Source organism: Zerene cesonia, chromosome 16 (genome assembly GCF_012273895.1).
Source record: "Zerene cesonia ecotype Mississippi chromosome 16, Zerene_cesonia_1.1, whole genome shotgun sequence".
NCBI classification, from domain to species: Eukaryota; Metazoa; Arthropoda; class Insecta; order Lepidoptera; family Pieridae; genus Zerene; species Zerene cesonia.
The window spans coordinates 6415581-6436758 of NC_052117.1; the positions used below are offsets into that span (position 1 = coordinate 6415581).

Here is a 21178-nt window from a genome sequence, read left to right on the forward strand (position 1 = left end):
TTGGAAGCTACACGCATTTAAATATTACATAATTATAATGCGTATTTTATTCACTTTCATTGACGTACGCACGTTAGAACTTCATGATCCATGACGTCACAAAAGGTTTTTACTCCAAGGCAAGTGCGTATCGCACGATTCATATCAAGAAGTTACTTCAGAACCTTGACTTTTGATCACGTTAATGTTTTAATTGACAAAAATACACGTATTTAAAACTGTTCTTTTTAGTTATCGATACTTCCTTCTACGATATTTTTCACAGTTGGCGCAATGCGACTACGCGGAACTATGTACTCGAAGCTGCTAATATTTTTGTACAGTTATGTATAAGAAATTAAATTATTTTTAATAAGCAATGCGGTGTTCAAATTTCTTCTATAGTTAATAATATATTTGATGCCCTACATGATTTTAAATAAAGTGTCAACTAGAAAACGACATTGTAAAACAGCGCGCACATTTGCTTCCGTAATAATTTCCGTAACCTACCCGTTAAAATCGTAACAGACTACGTATAAACTGCCTCTATGTTAAAATCTGTTTTACCCCTTAATAAAAACATTCACCAATCAAGCAATTTAAAGATTTAAGTGCATATTAATTAAAGTGACTGACTTTCAAACCGGTTCGAAGAAACGTAATATGTAAGACGATTTTTTTACAATACCTTGTGAGTAAGTTTGAAAGAATAACAGAATTTTCTTGTGATTGATTTTACGCTAGTATTATACATTTAGAAATTTGAAACTTTTTAACGGATTTTAAACGCGATTTATTCATTATATTATTAACCTGACGTTTCATTTTAACATCTCAGTCTCCCCGTGACCACGCTCGCTGTAAAGTGTTCGAAACGTCGTTAATAATAAAAAATGAATAAATCGCGTTTAAAATCCGTTAAAAAGTTTTTAATTTCTATAATAATAGAATATAAGTCATTGCAAACATAGAGACACATTTCGGTGAATATGTTTTGAATAGAAGTAGAATCGTCCGGTGGCCTAAATACGACCTTCAGATTTTCACTCTCACCTGCATTCCACTGAACGTATCGCAATATAAATATAAATCGCATCTACTATATTTTGACGAAAGCGACGATACACTCGTATAATTAGGGAATAAGAAGAATTTAGTCGCAAAATAAGAAGATTGATAGGTATCAGTATTTAATTAATTATATATTTGTGTGCGAACATTTGGATATTTTGGTGGATGCTTCAGAAAGGGGGAACCAATGTGGTTTCACCCATGAAAATTTTTATTTTTTTTCTTAAATTTTACTAAATAAAAGCGTTTTAAATGTTGTGCCACTGTTACGATTTTGCTTTGCTGACATCTAACGGTACTTTTATAATTGATAGATTGAGAACGGTGTATATTTACTATTAGTACATAATATTTGACTAACTATTATGAATATATCATAATATCGTCTGACTCGTTAATAAAAAAAGTAAACTTTCATTTGATACATAATGTGTGCAATTTCATTATTCAAAGTATTTTATTATTAGTGACCCTTCCACTTTAGACTGTGACCGCGCCTGGGATATTTGATACTGATATAGATTAGTTTCTGGATTAGCAAATAAGATTTTTACTCGACAATTGCTCTGAGCTTTATCTGGCTGTAATAAATTCAACACTAAATGTTTTGCGACTTAATCTATGACAATGTACATACAATTTTTATTGCGTAGTAGTTTAATCTACTGCTCTACAACGCCATTTAAAATGTCCCATAGACAGCCAATGGGACTGACATCGGAAGAACGTGTTCTGTAATCTTAACAGCGAATCCCTTCCTTAATCAAGTAAGCATTCGCTTTGACCCTTAGTTGTACCGAGTGTCGTCAAACAAATGGTAACAGCTCGTACATTGCGTAATGTTTGAAGCATTGAAACCTACACGTTGTGTTATGGTAATCGATGGAAAGATAACCTAGAGAGCATCTGACATCTTATTCACTGACCGATTTTCTTTATGGACAGGTTGATGACCAGCTTTTGTGTACTACCACACTGAGTCTTTTTGTTAATCCCCACCAAAAACCAGAATCGCCCAATTCTACCGTAACATTGAATCATTGTGCCTAGGAAGCAATCTATTAGATATGTCGATTGTTTTTATATATTCATATAATTTAAATACTAATATAATACGATAACATTAATGGATAAAACATCCTGTGTCCTACTTAACAATGTATGAAACGGTTATAATAACTAATAAGAAGGCTCAATCTAGTGTTGAGAATTCTTTATCTTAGAGAGGTTTTAGCAGAACTATTAACTTTAAATAAGAGGAAATTAAACCCTGTACATGTAAAGTACAAATGCCTTGTGCCTCTTTTAAATATTACAAATTAATTTTAACAAAATTTAATAGTAATTCAACTCACTCAGTTATTTTTCTATTTGTTGACGTAAATCACACACCACCCACAGCAATTGAATACATTTCTTGATACATTTAAAAAAAAAAAAAAAAAAAAAAAAAAAAAACATTTATGTGCTCGTTTTGAAGGTGTATAAATGTGTTGGTGATTGGATGACATTGTAGGGAATCTTATGGGGAAAATTGTTACAGGAAACGTTATGGTAATTGGTGTGGTATGGTACCATTATATGGATAGAAAAGATTTGTTGAACCTTTGGGCGGATTGCATGCTTCCTTAATGAATCAATAATTAGTATTAATTGATTTTATACAATGCACACAAACAACAAAAACATTAAAAATGTATGTTTTGGTAGGTGGCGGCTATATGGAAAATGGATATACCCCGTACGGGCCGTAGCCCCACTGTGAGGCATATTATGATGTGTACACTATATTGTTTTAAACAAATTGCCACCAAGTGTAGTGTAATTAATATTGTGTTTATTTGTATTTTATGTGATCAATATATATATTATTAATATTATGGAGTATATGTTATGCCATACAAGTACCTATTGATCAGAAATTTATCAAATAACTTTATCCAGTGGTACAGTTATAAACAAATATATAGACTTGCTGTTCGCACCGTCTTCGCCCGTACAGAATACATATGTAGCCTATTCACTCAGTGAAAATGCACCTTTCTAAATGTGACATAATTTTGAAATTTGAACCAGCAGTTTTTGTGTGAAAACATCAAAAACATAAATAAATACAAATCCTCTTTACAAATTTAATATACATTTACTTTATACGTATAAGACAGTTTCAACCTAAAGGTATTTTTGTGGGTATCGTATGACTTTGTTCTTAAAATCGACGTCCGAACTTACTTAATTTTAATAATATGCAGCTTTACGGCAGTATTCAAGGCGAAACGGGTTTTAAAAAATATTAATTGATACACATTTCAACGAGGGCGTCTCGGACGTCTATCGAGATTTCTATTTCCTTTAAAATGTATATAAAATCATAATTCCTTGTAAATGTTTGTTCTAATAGAAACCATAGACTGATTTATTTCATTATTAGCTTTGCCCGTAGTACATATATGGACAATAGCACTCAGGGATCCCGTACCTGTACAACGGCGACAGAGTTTTAAAAACCAGTACAGTAGTTCATTAGATGTAACTACTTAATTTTCCATCCCTCTCTAAAAACCTCTACTAGCTAATAGAGTTCGATATTTCCCATAGTATCGGATTTCGCCTACCGCACCCAGCTTATTTAATTCAAGTCAGTATAATTTTATTGCATTAATTTGTTTCGTAATATGACATTATAATCGATATTTTAGCTAAACATGTTTAAAATAAAATGGTCTGTCTTGTTGTATCCCCTATTTTATTATTTTGAAAGTATGTCCCAATAAATATTGTAACAGCTCTCCAAGTATATGTATGGAAAGAAACATAAGCATTATTATATTGTCAATGTCCTTCCTCTTACACGTTTTTTATTCTAATTTATACGTTTTTTGTACTAAAAAAGTTCTATGTACTTGTATACCCGCTTCCCACACAATGCCTTTGCCTTTGACATTTGCCATTAATTTTGGCGAGACCTCTGCTAAAAATTGGTACTATAACTTTTGATATTAATAAGATTAATAAGCACCTGTTTGTATGTGATAATATTAAAGAAATTTATATTTGCTAATAACACGTAAATCACACTGATCACACTAATACCTGCCTACGGTTGCCTTGTAGAGATGGCTTTTAGCCATAAGGTCGCCCTTTGCATACTAGTTTTTGTAAAATTATATTTCTTTTTTTTATATTTTGTAAGTGTGAAAGTGTACAATAAAGAATAAATAAATAAATAAATAATACAATAAATGCGAAAGTTTGTTTGTTTGGATGATTGTCCGTCAATCATGCTGAAACTATAGAACGGATCTTGATGAAATTCGGTATACAGACAGGGTATGAGCTGACTTGAGTGATAGGATACTTTTTATCCTGATTAAATACTCCGGGCAGAGTCGGGACGAGCGTCTAGTGCTTCATAAAGTATTAATATTTACGGGTCAATTGTTTGTAACAAAATAATTTACTAAATAACGGACCAAAAGCTAGACAAGTTAGAGCAGTAATTATGTAAAGGAGAGTAAGTACATATTCAGATGCGATATTATTTAGAATAAATACATAATATATTGTATTTTGAATGTTATTTGCCATAACCACACATAGCTTTTTCTTTAAATGCAAGTTCTATTATGCCATATTTTGAAAGAACTAGGAGGAATTATTATTACCCACCGTTTTAATATAGCAGGTGCAATAACGCCAGAATTCCGTTAAGCGTTATAAAATCTTAACAATTAGGCTATATCAAAATAATATTTGAAATGCCACTGTTATCCTCAAGGCAAATAAACTCTGCGGTTCATTAATAAATACCAATTTACGCATATCTAACAGCCTATAAGACTTTTAGGCAATAAGTATGCATAATAGATGAAATTTTCATGACCTGAAAGGTAGACTGATGTTTATGAAATCACACTAATATTATAAATGTGAAAGTTTGTTTGGATGTTTGTCCGTCAACCACGCTGAAACTATTAAACGATTTTTTATGAAATTTGATTTACAGACAGGGTATGAGCTGACTTGGTTGTCAGGATACTTTTTATTCCGATTCAATGCTTCCTTGGGATAGAACAGAAATCTTGATATCCGCGCAGAGTCGGGACGAGCGGCTAGTATCCTATAGATTCGATGCGATAGGAGGAAAGTTTACAACCTGTTAAATTTTTATACTACTAAGTGTTCTTGCAGATCAACGTTTGCCAGATCAGCTACTTTGATATATTATCCACAATTATTATTCATATTTATACCGGGCATTTACAATTATACAATATTCAATCGTTCGTCCTGACATATAAAAACTGTTTGGAGCGGTGCTAATTATTAACCTTTGCTTGTTCTAGTTTTGCAAGAAACCCCACATATAAATCCAACGCTAGAATATTATATTACTCGATAATGTATTATTGAACGTAAAAATGCACAAGCCAGTATTAAAAGATGATAGCAGACTGTGGTATATCAATAAACAATTATTATCTTTCATAATTGTATCGTACAATATAGTACTTTATTAAGTGACACGTGGATTTATTAGCTAACTTGTATTAGATCGACGGCGCGAGACCAAGATTTAATTGGGATTTATACGCAACTAAGTATGTATTTTATGAGTGTTCTTGTTTGTTGATGTTATGCAGGTATATGTACTTTTTGCTTTTCACCATAGTGTTTTATAAGTCTAAGTTGACTTGGTCATCTGATTTACTATAAAAATTATATAGATATAGGATAAAATTATAAATTGCGATCATGTGTTCAATTTTTTTTTATATTATAATATTGCTTATTGAATAATAATATTATTAAATTGAAATTGAAATCCCAAAAAGTCTCAGCGCAGTAAAGTAAGTCCATAGCGCAATGAAGTATTTCTGATGTTTATTTATTGTAATTTCTAGATCTTTCATCCTCATTACAAGACATATGATATGAATAATAAATGCATCATAGTGAAATATATATATATATATATTTAACAAGAGGATTTCGATATGAACAAGATATTAAATATTTGTTTATTTTTAACTATATTAAAACTCGTCATTAGACATTAATGACGTAACCGATTAATTCCAATATAATAAGGCAAAATTTAATCAAATTATTTAACCGTTTATAGTGGTTTGTTGAGCATCATGCCTTTCAAGGTTTTAACTAATATTGAATGATATGAGCGCAACGTTTCGTACCTAGGTATGCATATATTATATACGTAATCACGTACTACATTAAACCGTGTAGATAATTAAGGACATTCATTTGTTTTGAAGGTGATTGAATTTAATACTGCGACTGTTGTATGCGTATAAGATTATATGCAGAATAATGTGTATTATACTATATAAAGTAATACTTAGATCCCTTATAAGAAGACTGATTAATGCCCTAATTAACAGACTTTTAGAAAGCTTTTAAGCTACATATAAGCTACAAAATACCCTTGCTGTGGTTTGGCTTCAATCCGAGTTGCTTCAGAGTCGAAAAAATTGTCTACGACTTAACGGGTAAACAAAATTACAAAAAGCAGCAGTGCAGCATCGTCTTTGGTAATTATATGCTATACACATCCTTAAGGAATTCATTTATTCAACAGATGAGAAAGTAAAATTACTTGGGATTGAGGATACACTGAAATAATAACTCAATTGTGTTTAGTGGCTATCGCCTGCCACGTATAGTTTTACATGAGTTTTATAGATGTTAGGTGACTCCAGCGAGGTTATTATGGCACAGTAATAATTTGGTCTCATCACCAAATCTCCCACACGTGAATTTATGTTATTTTTTCTTATGGAATAGCGGGCAACTGAGTGGTAGTACGCCTGATTGTAGGAGTTAGCCACCAACCATAAACACTTGTAGATGAGGGGCCGCTTCAAATGTGTTACCTTATTTTAAGGGGTAAAATACAAAGAAAGGATTGACGACTACAATAAGGGAATGGAGTAGGAAGGATGAGGACAAGAAAAAGGGTCACCGGCTCCACCACTCACCGAATGAAATAAGCTATCATTTCATGCCGATTTTCTCTGACGTTCACGGTGCGAGCTGGTCCAATTCTTGCCGAAGAGTATGACCAGATGGTCATAATACTAATCTCCGTAACAATGTATTTGCTTAAATTATAGTACTGTAATATAGAAAATATATGTCATTAAATGACGCCATGTAAACGTAATACAAGCTAGTTTAATATAAATTATATATCACGTTTATAATGCAACAAGATTTTGTATTAGTCATTTTGAATTATAGCAATCAGTTTGTATATAACTAGTACTTTTAACAGTTGGTACTGAAGAGCACGCTTCAGCGTGTACTAGAGCATGCTTGGTAATGGAAAGTTTAATTTGGGTCACGCTATTTAGTGGGATGTACACTTATGGAGAAAATTGTTGGTAACATAAAGATTTTAGATGTTATGTTTCCATCCTGTGAAGGATCACTGATCTCTGAGATGTCTTCGTCCTTTTCTTTTTCAAAAATTAAAAAACAGTATTTGATGAAATTTGGCATGGACAAAAACAAAACTATCATTTTGAGGAATGATAATTATATTTTTCTAATTAGAAATCAATTCATGACAAGTCACAATAATATGCTTTTTATTGCAAAATCGAACGAACAAATGGAGGTATTAAATGAGAAATTTATTACGCCCACAATCTAAACATCAATAGGAAGATGTACAAAATTCCTACGTATGACGTCACAGATGAAAACCGATAACAAAGAATCTCCAAGTTTCGACAAGATGGCAATTTACGGGTAAGAAAATAATGACATGACGTAACTGTACAATAGCCTACGTAGAGATGTGATTACCCATAAGTACTCATCGTGACACTAGAAACGGTTTATCGTTCATGTTGTATCATTCTTTGTCATACTTTTCAACTATTGGTCGATTGATTAATAAGGTTGGATCCGAATGGAGACCGGCGTTTGTCTGTGCGGTTGAGGATTGTGATTAAACTGGGGTACTTAGTTTTGGGAAATTGAAGTTTAGCACGCTTCAGCACGCAATTGGGCCAACTCGCAGCGGGGGAGGTACCTCGAGAATTTATTAATTTTTTTTTAACGCGATTAATTTTAACTACTTTTTTTTCCTGTATTAAATCGTGGGGCATATACGTTAAAAAAGGAACTCCGAATGTGAGTAAACATAGCATGAGTTTCGTATTAATTTCGAGGATATGAAAGGATATTTTATAAATTCTTTGAGTCAACTTCAAGAAGGCAATCAACTTTGTGTTTCCACCGGAGATGGAACTCGACACTGCTATATTGTAGCGCTAACATACGCGATCTAAACCCTAAGTCAAAGAGAAAACCCTAAGACTGTTCAACACATAGTCAATAACTTTATATTCAACACATATTTGCTTGTTCCGACATTATAAATAGGATAACCATTTCATAATCATATAAATAACATCGTCATAATTATAATAATCGATATCTCAGAAGGGTCATTTGGTAATACGTAATTGTAAAGGTGTGCAAGCTGTTAATAATTATGAATTTTCGTGGAATCATTAACAGCACTATATTACATAGAAACAAATTAAAATCGAAGTAGATTAATCGAAAAAGTTTAGATACGCTACTCTAACTACTTAATTACATACTATTTGGTTATATTAGTTTCTCTATATTTAAAATAGCCAAAATCTCATACCTACTATTGTCACAGATAACATATGATTATACGTATTGTAAAGATGTAGGTAGGAGTTTTATTATCAACCGAGTTCCAATACGTTATATAAACACAATCGCTTCGATATATGTATTATATAAATCAGTATCTACTGTAATAAAATTATTAGGGTCCTAATCGCCCCTGCATAATGTATGATAACAATAAATTATTATAAGATGTACCTACTGACTCGATTGAAAAAGCAATTTGCTAATAGGTTCTCAACTTCCTTAGCAAATAGCGATGAATATTGTAAAGATAGGCTATAGGAAGGCTATAGGAAGGCCAGCCATAAATAAATATATATTAGTATTGAGCAATTTCAAAACCATAAGTTTTAATATAATGATGTTTCAGAATGAATAATAATTAGAAGCGAAATAATATCTCGAGGGAAGTGATTTTCGTTTATTGCTATGCTGTTTACTTTTGTAATACTACCGCCATCTGTTGAGTATTTAGATAAATTGAAATGAACTGAAAATCTTGCACTTCAAGTGTCTAATTGTTGATTTACTGTTTTCTATAATTAATAGATGTCGCTGTACACTACTTTTAGACAATACACAATTTTGTGAGATGGCGCTCTTAGCAAGTGAAAATAATATTACTGGATGTTTGATTTATGCTATTAGCCAATAAGATAAAGAAAAAGTTGTCCCAGATTACCAAGTACCTAGTTACTTCTATGTTAAGTTGTTTGTATCCCTATTCCTAATTAAATGGACATTAAAAATTTTAAAAAAATATAAGCCATTTTCTATATTTTGGAGAATGTAATAGAGCCTAGGCGGTTCTTGTCGTGACCCTGTGGCAAATTATTTTGATACCGTTTGGTCCTAAACCCTTTATTTGATTTTGGTTTAAAATAAAATTACAGTCATCAGATCAAATGAACCGTTTATTTCGCTGTTATAAACCCAGGGATCATAAGGATGAACATATTGTTTGAAAAATCAGTTAACAAAAAAGTTGAAGATAGATATAAAAATATATTGTTATGATGTACCTTAAGCACATGGTCGTACATATACAAGATGTGGCCTTGGTCTACCTACTTACCTGTTTTTTTTATTGGTAAGCGTAGGTATTAGTTGTATATGTATATAGTATATTTATATTATATAGTTGTATATGGTAAGTAATAAGTAAGCGTAAATCTATATAAGCAAACATCTACTATCTAATTGTTATTTAAATATAATTCTTATTGTTTGACAGGCAATGAAGTTAAAACTTCATAATATTTTTACTGTTCGTCTGTTCTTGCTCACCATCAACAATTTTAATGTACATAGCCTGCAAGGGATCGTACAGGTACCTAATATAAATACATCGTACTTAATTGACCCAATCGTAGCCATGGTTACATTGTAAAAGGGCGTGAAGTTACCATGACAACCGTCCGGGTGATTTTATCCTATAATAGTTCTATGAACTTTTTACAGATGGCGTTACATTAAAAAAACAATGGGAATACATTTGGAAGGATTTTTAAATAACTTTATCTACATCCTATTAATATTATAAATGCGAAAGTTTGTAAGGATGTGTGTATGTTTGTTGCTCTTCACGCAAAAACTACTTAACCGATTGCAATGAAATTTGGTACATAGACAGCTGGACAACTGGAATAACATATAGGCAACTTTTTATCCCGATCCCTATTTAGGAATATATTACGGGATACGGACTTCGCGGGTGAAACCGCGGGGCGCAGCTAGTAAATTATATTTATATTTCCGTTATGACGTCATTTCAACTTGATTTTGTTATTGTCGTAGTGCCTTTTTATTGATAAATTAGCTACTCGAAGTAAGAGTTTTTAGAATAGAAAAAATGTGGTGGCCGGGCTGTAGGCGTTACTACGGTTTGTATAAGTAGCTTTAAACACTAATCTAAAATCAGTTTTGTTGATGAAAAGGATTTATATTTTTAGTAATGTAATAGTGTCAAAAGAGTTTGTTAATTAATACTGACTGCTGACGTAATCTAACAAGTTTAGTATTGTGGTATGATCAACGTTAGAGAGAGTATGTAAAATATTATAATATTTATTATTATTTATCAACGATTTATTTTCATTGCCAATCATAACATATCCAATGCTACATTTGGTCGCGCCAATATATATTAATTTCGATATTAAGCGGACTGTAAAACTTAATCTACGTGGTGTAGCGAAAAAGGGAAAGACGAGAACACACGGCACATACCTCGTCTGAGAGAGTAGCGTCCAAGCAAGCACGCGGCACAGCACCACGCGGTCAAGGTTCCTCCAGCTCGGGCCAGGCAGACCAGGTCCAGTCCATCACTCCACACACACGCCGCGGTTCATCGCGACCAAATGGGAAGAGGGTTACACTAGCACAATGCCTGAGATATCTAGAGAACCTCGTGAAGGTTCTCCGGCGGTTGCGGGTTACGTTCTTTATGAAAGATATCTTCGATTGATGCGGTGACAAGAAAGCCTCATAAAGGCTCTCCGGCGGTATGCGAATTATACATGAAATGTCTAGAGGCCTCGTGAAGTCACTCCGGTGGTTATATTAAAATCCGATCGTCACGGAAGATCTATGCAGACTGTGTGACGTATATACGTCACTACGTCCAATAGGGACGTTGCGGGTGCTTTAAAAGCGTACGGTGATTGGTTGTGCTCGCGTGTAAGGAGGGTAGTTGGATTACACCACAAAATAATAAATATTTAATTTTAATTCATTATAACTAGAATACCTGTATCTCTTAAAAAAACTACAATTGCTTTTCACTTGTTGCTTTTTTTTAAATCCAAGCTAGCTTTCACTTATTTCCATATTATCTACTTAATTTGCGTTCTGTTATTTAACTATTCTCTTGGTAAGATTTGCCTTGAATGTTGAAATGCGTATGACTTTATTGCAAAATTTTAATATTTTATTAATTGGAAACAGATAATAAAGATTAGGCAATTATTAAATATTTTCTGTCCAATTGATACATAGTTATTATATAAATATACAATTCAATACACTATGGGGTACTAATTAGGGGAAAAGAAGGCTTTCGCCCAATAAAAACACCAATTTTTATATTTCTATTTATTGATTTAATTTGAACTTCGAACTCACAATAAAATGCAGCACAGGAAACACAAAAATATCCAAACCATTTAATATGTCTTAAAAATACGTGAAATAGTGATTAGGATTCACATAAATAAGGATTACTACGTACATCGATCGCTATTGACGAACATCCAATTATATTAAACATCGAATGGACAATAATTTTTAAATACCGACAAAAGACAGATGATTTTGAGCAAAGAGTTATGTTAGAAAAATAAGTGGTCGGTTTGTCACTTAGTATTTAGTAAAAATACAGCGGTTACGTGATGCAGGATTAAAATTACGTTACAGTGAGTTTATCTTACGTAAATGCCGAAAAGCCGGGCGTGCGCATATTCCAACCCTTCCCGTTGTGGCGCGACTCTAACGCCATCTCTTATCCGATTCCCCACCGTACCGCGCCACAGAAGTGCGGGTTAAAATAAAACGCCGACGCATCTGATATGACTTCCTTATGTAGTAACGTCACTACGCCCGTAAACAAATTCGTGTATATAAATTAGCTTATGTAACATATAAGCTTAAATGTATATAATACTGAGGCAGAATTACATCTTAACTACGGCGTAACATTAAGTGTGGTACGTGGGAGTAGACACGAGCGCAAGCCCTTACATTAATCGGACGAATGCGATATATAATTATATTTTGCTTTATATCTATGTATCTGACGCTAAAACATCTATATAATGTATTACTTTTTGTACATCTACTTATACAATAACCATACATACACCCACTAAGCTTGACTGCTTTGCCAATGCCGAGTACTCAAACAACGAAAGAAGTAAATCAATGATGGCACTGTTTGACTAGATTTTCCGTTAAGTGTTCTTTTTTGTCTCCTAGATGGCGTTATATTCAGTTTGAGTACAAGGCGCTAACTATCGGGAACTAAGAGTATTGTCCCGCGGGCAAACGACGTACGATAGAATAGATAGAAATAATTCTTCAAGGGGAAGTACTACAGAGAATAAAGAAGTACAGGGACTTGTTCACAATAACTAGAAGTAGACTAGAAGGCTGAGTAAAGCGTTCGCCCGCGCCGGCTTTGCCGCCCGTTCCTTCGCTAAGTACACAATAATTATTAAAATATATTTTCGCATTTTATTACATAAAATTCACGTTATGTTCTACCTACGTTAGAAAAGGAAAGCGGGCTTTAAGAGTAAGTAATAAGGTTCGAATTTGTACGCGGAGTTTATATACACTGCGTACCATGGACGTTTATTCGACTCGCTCAAGGGATAACATTCACCTGAAAATGCAAGATTAAAAAGAATAAACAAATATTGAGATCGTTGGAATGTTAGTAAAATAACAACAAATGTTATGAGAGATAAAATAAAATGGATGTTATCTTTTGAGCCGTTGCCTCAAAACTTAATTTAAAAAACTTGCCTACAAAGTGACACTTAAAAATCTAGAACACTAGACAAAAACTTAACCCTAATCTTATACGTTAAATAAATAAATAATTTGGTGCAAACAAAAAAGTAACATAATATATAAAACAATATCACTTATAAGTATTATAATTTAAGTATTGTTTGACTGACTGCGAAATATCGCAAAATATATGTTTACTAATCACACAAGCTTCTTATAGACATGTAAATAAATCCCTCCAGGCTTGTGGAAAGAAGACCGGACAGTATTGGCTCACACATTCATTCCATAAAGAATTAATTTATAAAGGACATAGATATAAGGGGAAGGGCTAAACCCAGAAATTGTTAGGACGCAAGCACACACCACAAGTCGTTTCGAAGTAACAGTATCTAGTTTGCAAAATAACCGCTAGATGGCGATATTTCCAATCAAAGAAGGGGTTAAAATGCAAGTATCGCCTCGCATTAAAACATTAGAAAGAAGAAGGAAGACAAGCCTGGCGGTAGGGTGTGGGGGAGGTTTTCGGGAGAGAAAATTTACTCCTTAACTTCGAAGTATTTATAAGTGGGATTTTCGTATCCGTTTATCTGCATGTTGGCGACGTGCCGCTCCTCGGGAGTGGGGGCCACAGCGCCGGTTTGCTCAACCTGATATTGAAAACGATATAACAAATTAGTTTATTATTATTAATATGAATGAGAATTTCATAAATAAACGAAAATGAAGATAGAGTCGTTATAAAAGTTGAATTGCGAGTTCAAAAGTTATTTTTATAAATATTGTTGAACCACAGATAACATAATTCTATGTTATACTTAGTAATATCAATAGGAAAATGATTAATAATACAACATATTCAGTGTGAAATCCATTATCTTTGTAACAAATTTAGAAATTGCTTTCGCGTGAATAAACTTAGGGTTCCATACCCAATAGGTGAAACGGAACCCAATTACCTCATATTATGTTATCTGTACTATTACTAAGTCTACGCCGTCCATCTGTCTGTCATTTCGACCATCTGTCACAGGCATTGATAGACGAATTCATGAACCGCTGCAGCTAATTTTCAGAGATGAATGTTGCCGCTTTAATAAAATAAAATAATAATAAAACTCGCGGTTAAACAACGGTTTGCACGGTCATAAGTTGTATAGGTCATCAATATTCTTTAGAGCAGCTTATTCTATATAGTACGACTCGCAGTTTTTTTTTTTTTTTATGGCAGGGCAAGCAAAGGAGCAGGTGGGCCACCTAATGTTAAATGGTCACCACCGCCCACAAACACTTGCAACACTAGAGGTATTAGTTGATGCATTCTGTTAGTCACCTGCACGAATCCCTGCGCGGAGGGCGCGCGGTCGCGGCGGCGCGCGACGGCGAGCGCGACGGCGGCGGCGGCGGCCAGCGCGGCGCCGCCCACGCACAGCGCGGGGTACAGCGCGCCCGACCCCGACCCGCCCGCGCCGCCCGGCGCCGCGCCGCGCACCGTGTAGCCCTAACGTTCAGAGTTCAGTGTTAAATACAATGTGTCATAATAAATACACTAGCTGTGACCCGCGGTTGAAACCGTAAGGCCGTATCCCGTAGGAATATCGGTATAAAAAGTGCCTATGTGTTATTTCAGTTGTCCAGCTATCTACGAAGCAAAATAGTATTATTTAGTATTATAAAGATACGTAAAATCACGAATATGACATTTTCAAAAAAAAATTCCTAGCTAGATCTATTTATCTCCCCCGAAACCCCCTATATACTAAATTTCATGAAAATCGTTGGAGCCGATTCCGAGATTCCAATTATATATATCTAATATATAAAATTCTCGTGTCACAGTTTTCGTTGTCATACTCCTCCGAAACGGCTTGACCGATTTTGATGAAATTTTTTGTGCTTATCCGGTATCTATGAGAATCGGCCAACATCTATTTTTCATACCCCTTAATGATAAGAGTAAAGCAGAACAGCGTTTGCCGGGTGCAGCTAGTATATATATATATATATACAAGAATTGCTCGTTTAAAGGTATAAGATACACATTTCGAAACCACAATAAATATGCAAAGAAAAAACATTGAACACGTTTTAAAGATGAAATCAACTAAATTGACTTAGCTTTACAAAGTATACCTACGTAAGAAAATTATATAATAGTGGCGAAAATTATGTAGTAGAGCTAGTCAGAATAAAATGGCAAACTCATGAAATTATCGTATGTCACCGATCTTCGATAAGTTTTTGAAAGTTCGAATAAACCTATATGTTAAAAGTGGGTCTAAAAAGTCGGTTACTTCCGTATTATATATAAATATTCACTTGTAAAATACATTTACAAGTGAATTAATTATATAACAACACATTGCGTTATATAGAACATACAATCTTGGAATATCGCGTATGTTATATAGTACAATAACATATTGGTATATCGCGCACGCAGTAGTACAAAGCGGTACCGGTGCGGTATACTCACAGGCTGCGAGTGCTGCAGCTCGTGCTTGAGCGCGTGCGCGGGCGGCGGCGGCGCGCGCTCCTCAGCCTGCTCGAGCGCCGCGCGCAGCCCCTCGCCCTCCGTCTGGAACATCACCTTCGACAATGTGTACTGGCTCTTTTGTGTAATTATACTACGTTTGCTATGAGACGAGAGTCAGCAAGAAACTCTGATAATAAAACTAAAACTGTGTGCTAGATGACGTATTGACTAATATCATAGAATTAAAGCTAATATAAATTTGAGATGAGAGCTTTATAGGTTGAATAACGAAGTAACGTTTATTAATGTTTGTTCCTTTAAATCTCCGAGCATAATTACCTCTCCAGTGGATCGTCGGCTCGAGGTCTCGCTAATCTCGCCAGTCTCGGTCTCGCTCTCCGGGGCCTCTGTCATCGTGCTGGTAATGATTTCCTGCAAATGGCGCAATTTTTATTGATTAATCTATGCTTCTTTTCATTAATTACATATCTGGAGGTAAATATGGTGTCACATTTATTATTCTATATTCTCTTTGTGATATTAAAATTTAATGCTTCAGTTGGAATGTTCAGATGATGTTTTGAAGAGTTTGGAAAATATCAATGATGATTTCACAAGCTTGAAAATCAAAATCTTAATTATGAACAAAATTCATGTACATGAATTTGTTTAACAATCTATAGAAATAAGTAACCTAGTAATATAATGAGTTATGTTTGCTGTACACTTTCTCAGGAATGAGCCAAGAACATGCCTTAGAAAAGAATCCCTACCGCGAACCGTGTTCGTGAGATCTGTCGCATTTGTGAGATGCGAGTTAATCTATGGTGATTCTAGTTGTGTGTGTGTATGACGGTCCTCTTAAGATAGACTCATTACTCACAGTAGTAGTGGTCTCCTGAGTGAAGGCGGCGCGCGTGGTGAGGTCGTGCACGGAGACGGGCGAGGGCGAGGCGGAGGGCGCGGGGGAGGGGCTGCTCGGCGCCGCCGTGGTGTCCTCGGGCTCGCTGGGCTCGCTGGCTTCGTCGTCAGCCTCCTCGCTCTCCTTTACGCCGTTGGCGGTCTGGTCAGTGAACATATGAACTTTTAAAAACTAAAATATCTCAACGTAATAGTCAGATAAAATTTAAATTTCTTGCTTAGAAAACTACTCGAGGATATCATTATCAGTAATTATATGCTCAAAATTTAATAGCTACTACACATCTCATTAAAAATTCATCTTTATCAAAAAAAATCGTGTGTAAACTTTTCAAATGCAACCGATCAATTCAGTTCTTTAACTAAGAAGGCACTTTGCTCCCGGAAATCCGAAATGGAATACACTGGATGGTCTTTTTCTAATAACCCATAGGAAAGTTGTCTCAGCTGCAGGACAGTATAACATCTTATTGATGTCAAGTCAGTCTAGAAGCAAGCCTTACCTTTCAACTTAGAATATGTTCCTATTGTACCTCCGCATGCGAAGTCCTACCTAAATTCTAAAATTACAACAGCATTTAACAATCACCTTAGCACGTTCATTCTCGATGTCCTGTCGCTGGCGGGTGCGCTGGTCCCTCTTCGCGTTGAGTTGCTCCCGAGCGGCCTGTTCCCTCTGCACCTCAGCTTCGATGCGGTCCAACAAGAGTTCTTCGGCTTCAGGGGTCATCGACATCAAGGATACGGCCATGTCATCCTTGGATTGCATTGACTAGAATGGTGTAATTAGTCTTTAATGTCATTGTGAAACCTTCCAATATTGCAAATTTTAACAATTTTAATTTCAATTATTTACACCTCCAGTATGTACAATAATTAAGGATATAAAAATAACCTAAAAGACAGAAAAGACTGAGAAAATAAACCACTAATACCTGGACATAATCCTCAATAGCGGTTCCAATGGTGGCGTAGAGATGAGGGCGGCGACGTAAAGCGGACAGGGCACGTTGCAGAGCACGGTCGGCATCCTGTAACATATATGCCAATGAATTATAACACTCACAAAGTTGCAGTGTATCAAATTTACTTGTTACATTTGTCCGAAAAAAATCAAATAAAAAAACACAACCACGGGCGAAGGCGGGCGGACCATGCGGACCACTAGTAAATTCTCCTTTATCCGCGCAATTTTCGTGACCAACCTTTTTCGTGATCAACCTTTTTTTCGTGACAAAACTTTATTAATAAATAGATACTGACCTGAAGTCTATCAGCAGCACTAGCCCTTTCAGCAGCTGCAGCCTCTCGGCCAGCGGCGGCGGCGCGGCGCCACGCCGTCAGCGCTCCGCTGCGTTCAGCGGCGAGGGCGCGGACTAAGCGCTGCAGGCACTTCTGGACTCGGTGAGCCTATGGATGGAATTGTTTCAAAAACTTTACTTTTTTTCCTTTTTATTAAATAACTCTACATAGTGCATAGTGCATGAAAGTTTACAAACGAGGAATTTAATTAAATACAGGTTTTCCTAAGACAAATATCTTGCGAATTGCTAAACATCATGAAAGTGAAAACAATGCAATGAAGAATAACAACAGTCTTAAAGACACTCTCAAAAGCGAAATTAAAAATTTCGGTACATTTTGTGATGAAATGCATTTACTATAACAAACTAAACTACCTGTTACTTATTATCACACATTATATTATCACACATAGAGGAAAATATTGAAAAATTTTGCATCGTTTTGTACTTTTCTAAGTGATACTAGAAAACAATCTTAAAAACTCCTTAATCCTTATTTTAATAGTAGCTAACATACATTAGGAGGCGTATCGCGAAGGGAGCGAGTGTAGCAAGCGAGAGCAGTTCTGCGGCGCTGGGCGAGGTGGGCCAGCACGCGCTGTTGGTGCAGAGCAGCCAAGCGGCGGCGTTCAGCCACACCTTCTTCTTCCAACGACTGGTGAAGGCAAATTATAATCATGTACATGATGCTCTTCTACAATATACTTTGTATATCTTAGACCATCACTCAAGTTCTTATTCTTTTAAGTATATATATTAATGCCAAAAGTATGCGTATGCCAATACCTAGTTTTATGGAAACTTAATGATTCTAGACTAATTTTTTTTTTTTAATAAAGGTTTGATTGATGATACGAGAGCACTTAGGATTTCAGGAACTTTACCTGAATATTGGACTGGAATTTGGCAGTCATACGTTGACGGAAGGTCTGGGCGGCAGCGGGGTCCGACGTCATCATCTGCTGGTATCGGTCTTCGAGCTCTGACCATTCGCGCATTACTTTAGTAATCTGCAAGTAAAAAAAAATAGTGCCATATGATTTTGTACCAGATATGCTGATATAATTATTTTTCTATTGAATCATCATCACCCAATGACAATTTTAAGACATATGGTTATTTTTATAATAACCTACCAAGTTAAAAGCCAATGATAGCATTAAAATCAGCTAGTTCTATATGGATAATTTCAATACATGAATTAATAATCCAGGTCTCACCTTCTCACGGTGGGTTTCTTCGAGACGTTGCTGGGCATCCTTGTAACTCTGATGTTCAGTACGAGGGTCGAAATGCGAGAAGTAAGGATCAGACGTGGCACTGGAGGCCTGTAAGAATTAATGTGCAAAACATTAATCTAAAGAATTGGAGCCGTGGGCGAATTTTTTGTAGATTATATAGGTCGACGATTATACATCCATTCATATCTTTACAGAATCGCGATGTGCGACGCGAATTTTTATTTAAAAATTGAACACAAGTAAAAAATTTATTTTGATAAATTATAACGTATTTTAACCTACAGTACCTTATCCATTTAAAAGTTTTTTTTCAAACATTGTAATTGAAATGTACTCGTATAGTCTATCGAGTTCAGATAAATTGTTTTAAGGAATTTTGTTTAGTGTATAAAAACAAATTCACTAAAACCTAAAACAATGATAGAATTACATTAGTAACAGAGGAATTTACCGTGGTGGTGGTAGTCGTTGTGGTGGTTGTAGAAGAAGTCGTAGATGGGGCAGATGAAGATTCAGGATGAGGCCAGGCAGAGTCATCACCGTCAGTGTAGTCATCATCTTCCGCATCATCATCCCGAGATAGATCTGCATCCTCATCTTCGTCCATGTCTGTAAATCAAGTTCAAATAAATTATAAAAATGCTTTTAATAGGAACCGTCTACACTATTTCAGTATCTCATTAATTAAAAACTATTGTGTCAAAAGTATAGTGATGACACAAATAACAGTTAATAAATTACGTTACTTTAGAAATATCTCTTAAAATTATTGTATTGTGTAAAAAAAGTAATAATTCATATCCAGAATTTATCCACTATAATATGTTTAAATACATCCTAAATTTGTAAATTTTTACCATCATCAGCGTCATCATCATCATCGTCGTCGCTTAGATTCAGAGAATCATCATCATCATCAGTCAAGGCATCTTCATCATCAAGCAATTCATCATCACGCTCATCCATAGCAGCTGAGGCCGCCAACATTTCTTCAGCACCCGGGTTCACAGGGACACCAACATCCATAGGCTTATGCATTTTTACGTTTTCTGTTTATAACATAAATATATTTTCAATGAAACAAATAATATTCTGAATAATATGTATATATAAACAATAATAAAAACCGTATCTTTACTCAACTTTACTCAACTACTTTCAATATTTGATTTTTATCTTTAAACGAGAATTTTATCACACATGTCTTCAAAAATACCCACCCTTAAAATGTTTTGGACAGCAGACGAATTCAACGCCAGAGAACAGGCTTATTCCACATGGCAACAGCATAGCGAAAGTTCGAAGTCTCAGTCCGCGCTGAGCACAAGCTCTTCCAGCGGTCGCATTCCACCTGGAGAATTGCCAGCAGCGGCTCTGGTTGTGGATGTGGTCGAAAAGACAGCTCTCAGGCACCAGCAACGCATCCGATTGGAATGGACCTTCTGCCGCCAAATGATCTTTGCAGTTTACCAAAATTTGATGGAACATCTTATAGTTAGGCAATAAGCTAAGATATATTTTAATGACATAGGATCATAAATAAAATAAATTTATTGCAAATAGGAAGAGAAGACACTTTGACAACTTCAATCAAAGAGTTGGCTGCTAAAATATGGACAAACAATTCCTTTATTATACTATTGACTCGTTAGTGGATGATAAAAAAAAATATATATAAAGAATGGATACATACCAAGGCATCGGAAAGGCTTAACCCATCGTGTAACCTTGCACTTGGCTGCGTTCCCGGTTCCCAGCTTGCACCAGTTGCTAACTTTCACGTAGTGGGAGGCCTCAACGATGTTTGTGATGTCGTGGCTTGGATATACCTGTTCAAACATAATTCTTACTGAATTTCATGCTCTTACGAACACAGAATATGTTATTTATGCTTTATACATAAATACCTAGTCTTGCCATAAATATTGTAATAAAGAAAAAAGAAAATTGTTAACTGCAAATAACATTTATTA

The 21178-nt window shown here is 35.0% G+C and overlaps 1 protein-coding gene across 6 annotated transcripts in view; it reads right to left on the reverse strand.

The window, feature by feature from the left end:
* Window positions 1-11829: 11829 nt before the first annotated feature.
* LOC119832819 (amyloid-beta-like protein) overlaps window positions 11830-21178 on the reverse strand; it is an 88891-nt gene continuing 79542 nt past the window's right edge. The window contains exons 3-17 of one of the 6 annotated variants that reach the window (XM_038356599.1): window positions 20899-21034; window positions 20426-20644; window positions 20063-20254; window positions 19657-19814; window positions 19185-19292; window positions 18849-18974; window positions 18482-18619; window positions 17924-18070; window positions 17596-17691; window positions 17250-17432; window positions 16623-16802; window positions 16079-16171; window positions 15740-15841; window positions 14597-14764; window positions 11830-13913 (exon numbers count right to left, since the gene is read on the reverse strand). In XM_038356599.1, coding sequence (XP_038212527.1) covers window positions 13803-13913; window positions 14597-14764; window positions 15740-15841; window positions 16079-16171; window positions 16623-16802; window positions 17250-17432; window positions 17596-17691; window positions 17924-18070; window positions 18482-18619; window positions 18849-18974; window positions 19185-19292; window positions 19657-19814; window positions 20063-20254; window positions 20426-20644; window positions 20899-21034 — 2157 coding nt within the window. In that variant the 3' untranslated portion in view covers window positions 11830-13802. Of the gene's footprint in view, window positions 13914-14596; window positions 14765-15739; window positions 15854-16078; window positions 16172-16622; window positions 16803-17249; window positions 17433-17595; window positions 17692-17923; window positions 18071-18481; window positions 18620-18848; window positions 18975-19184; window positions 19293-19656; window positions 19815-20062; window positions 20255-20425; window positions 20663-20898; window positions 21035-21178 lie in introns of all 6 variants that reach the window. The other 5 variants (XM_038356597.1, XM_038356598.1, XM_038356596.1 and 2 more) reach the window with 5 other exon arrangements.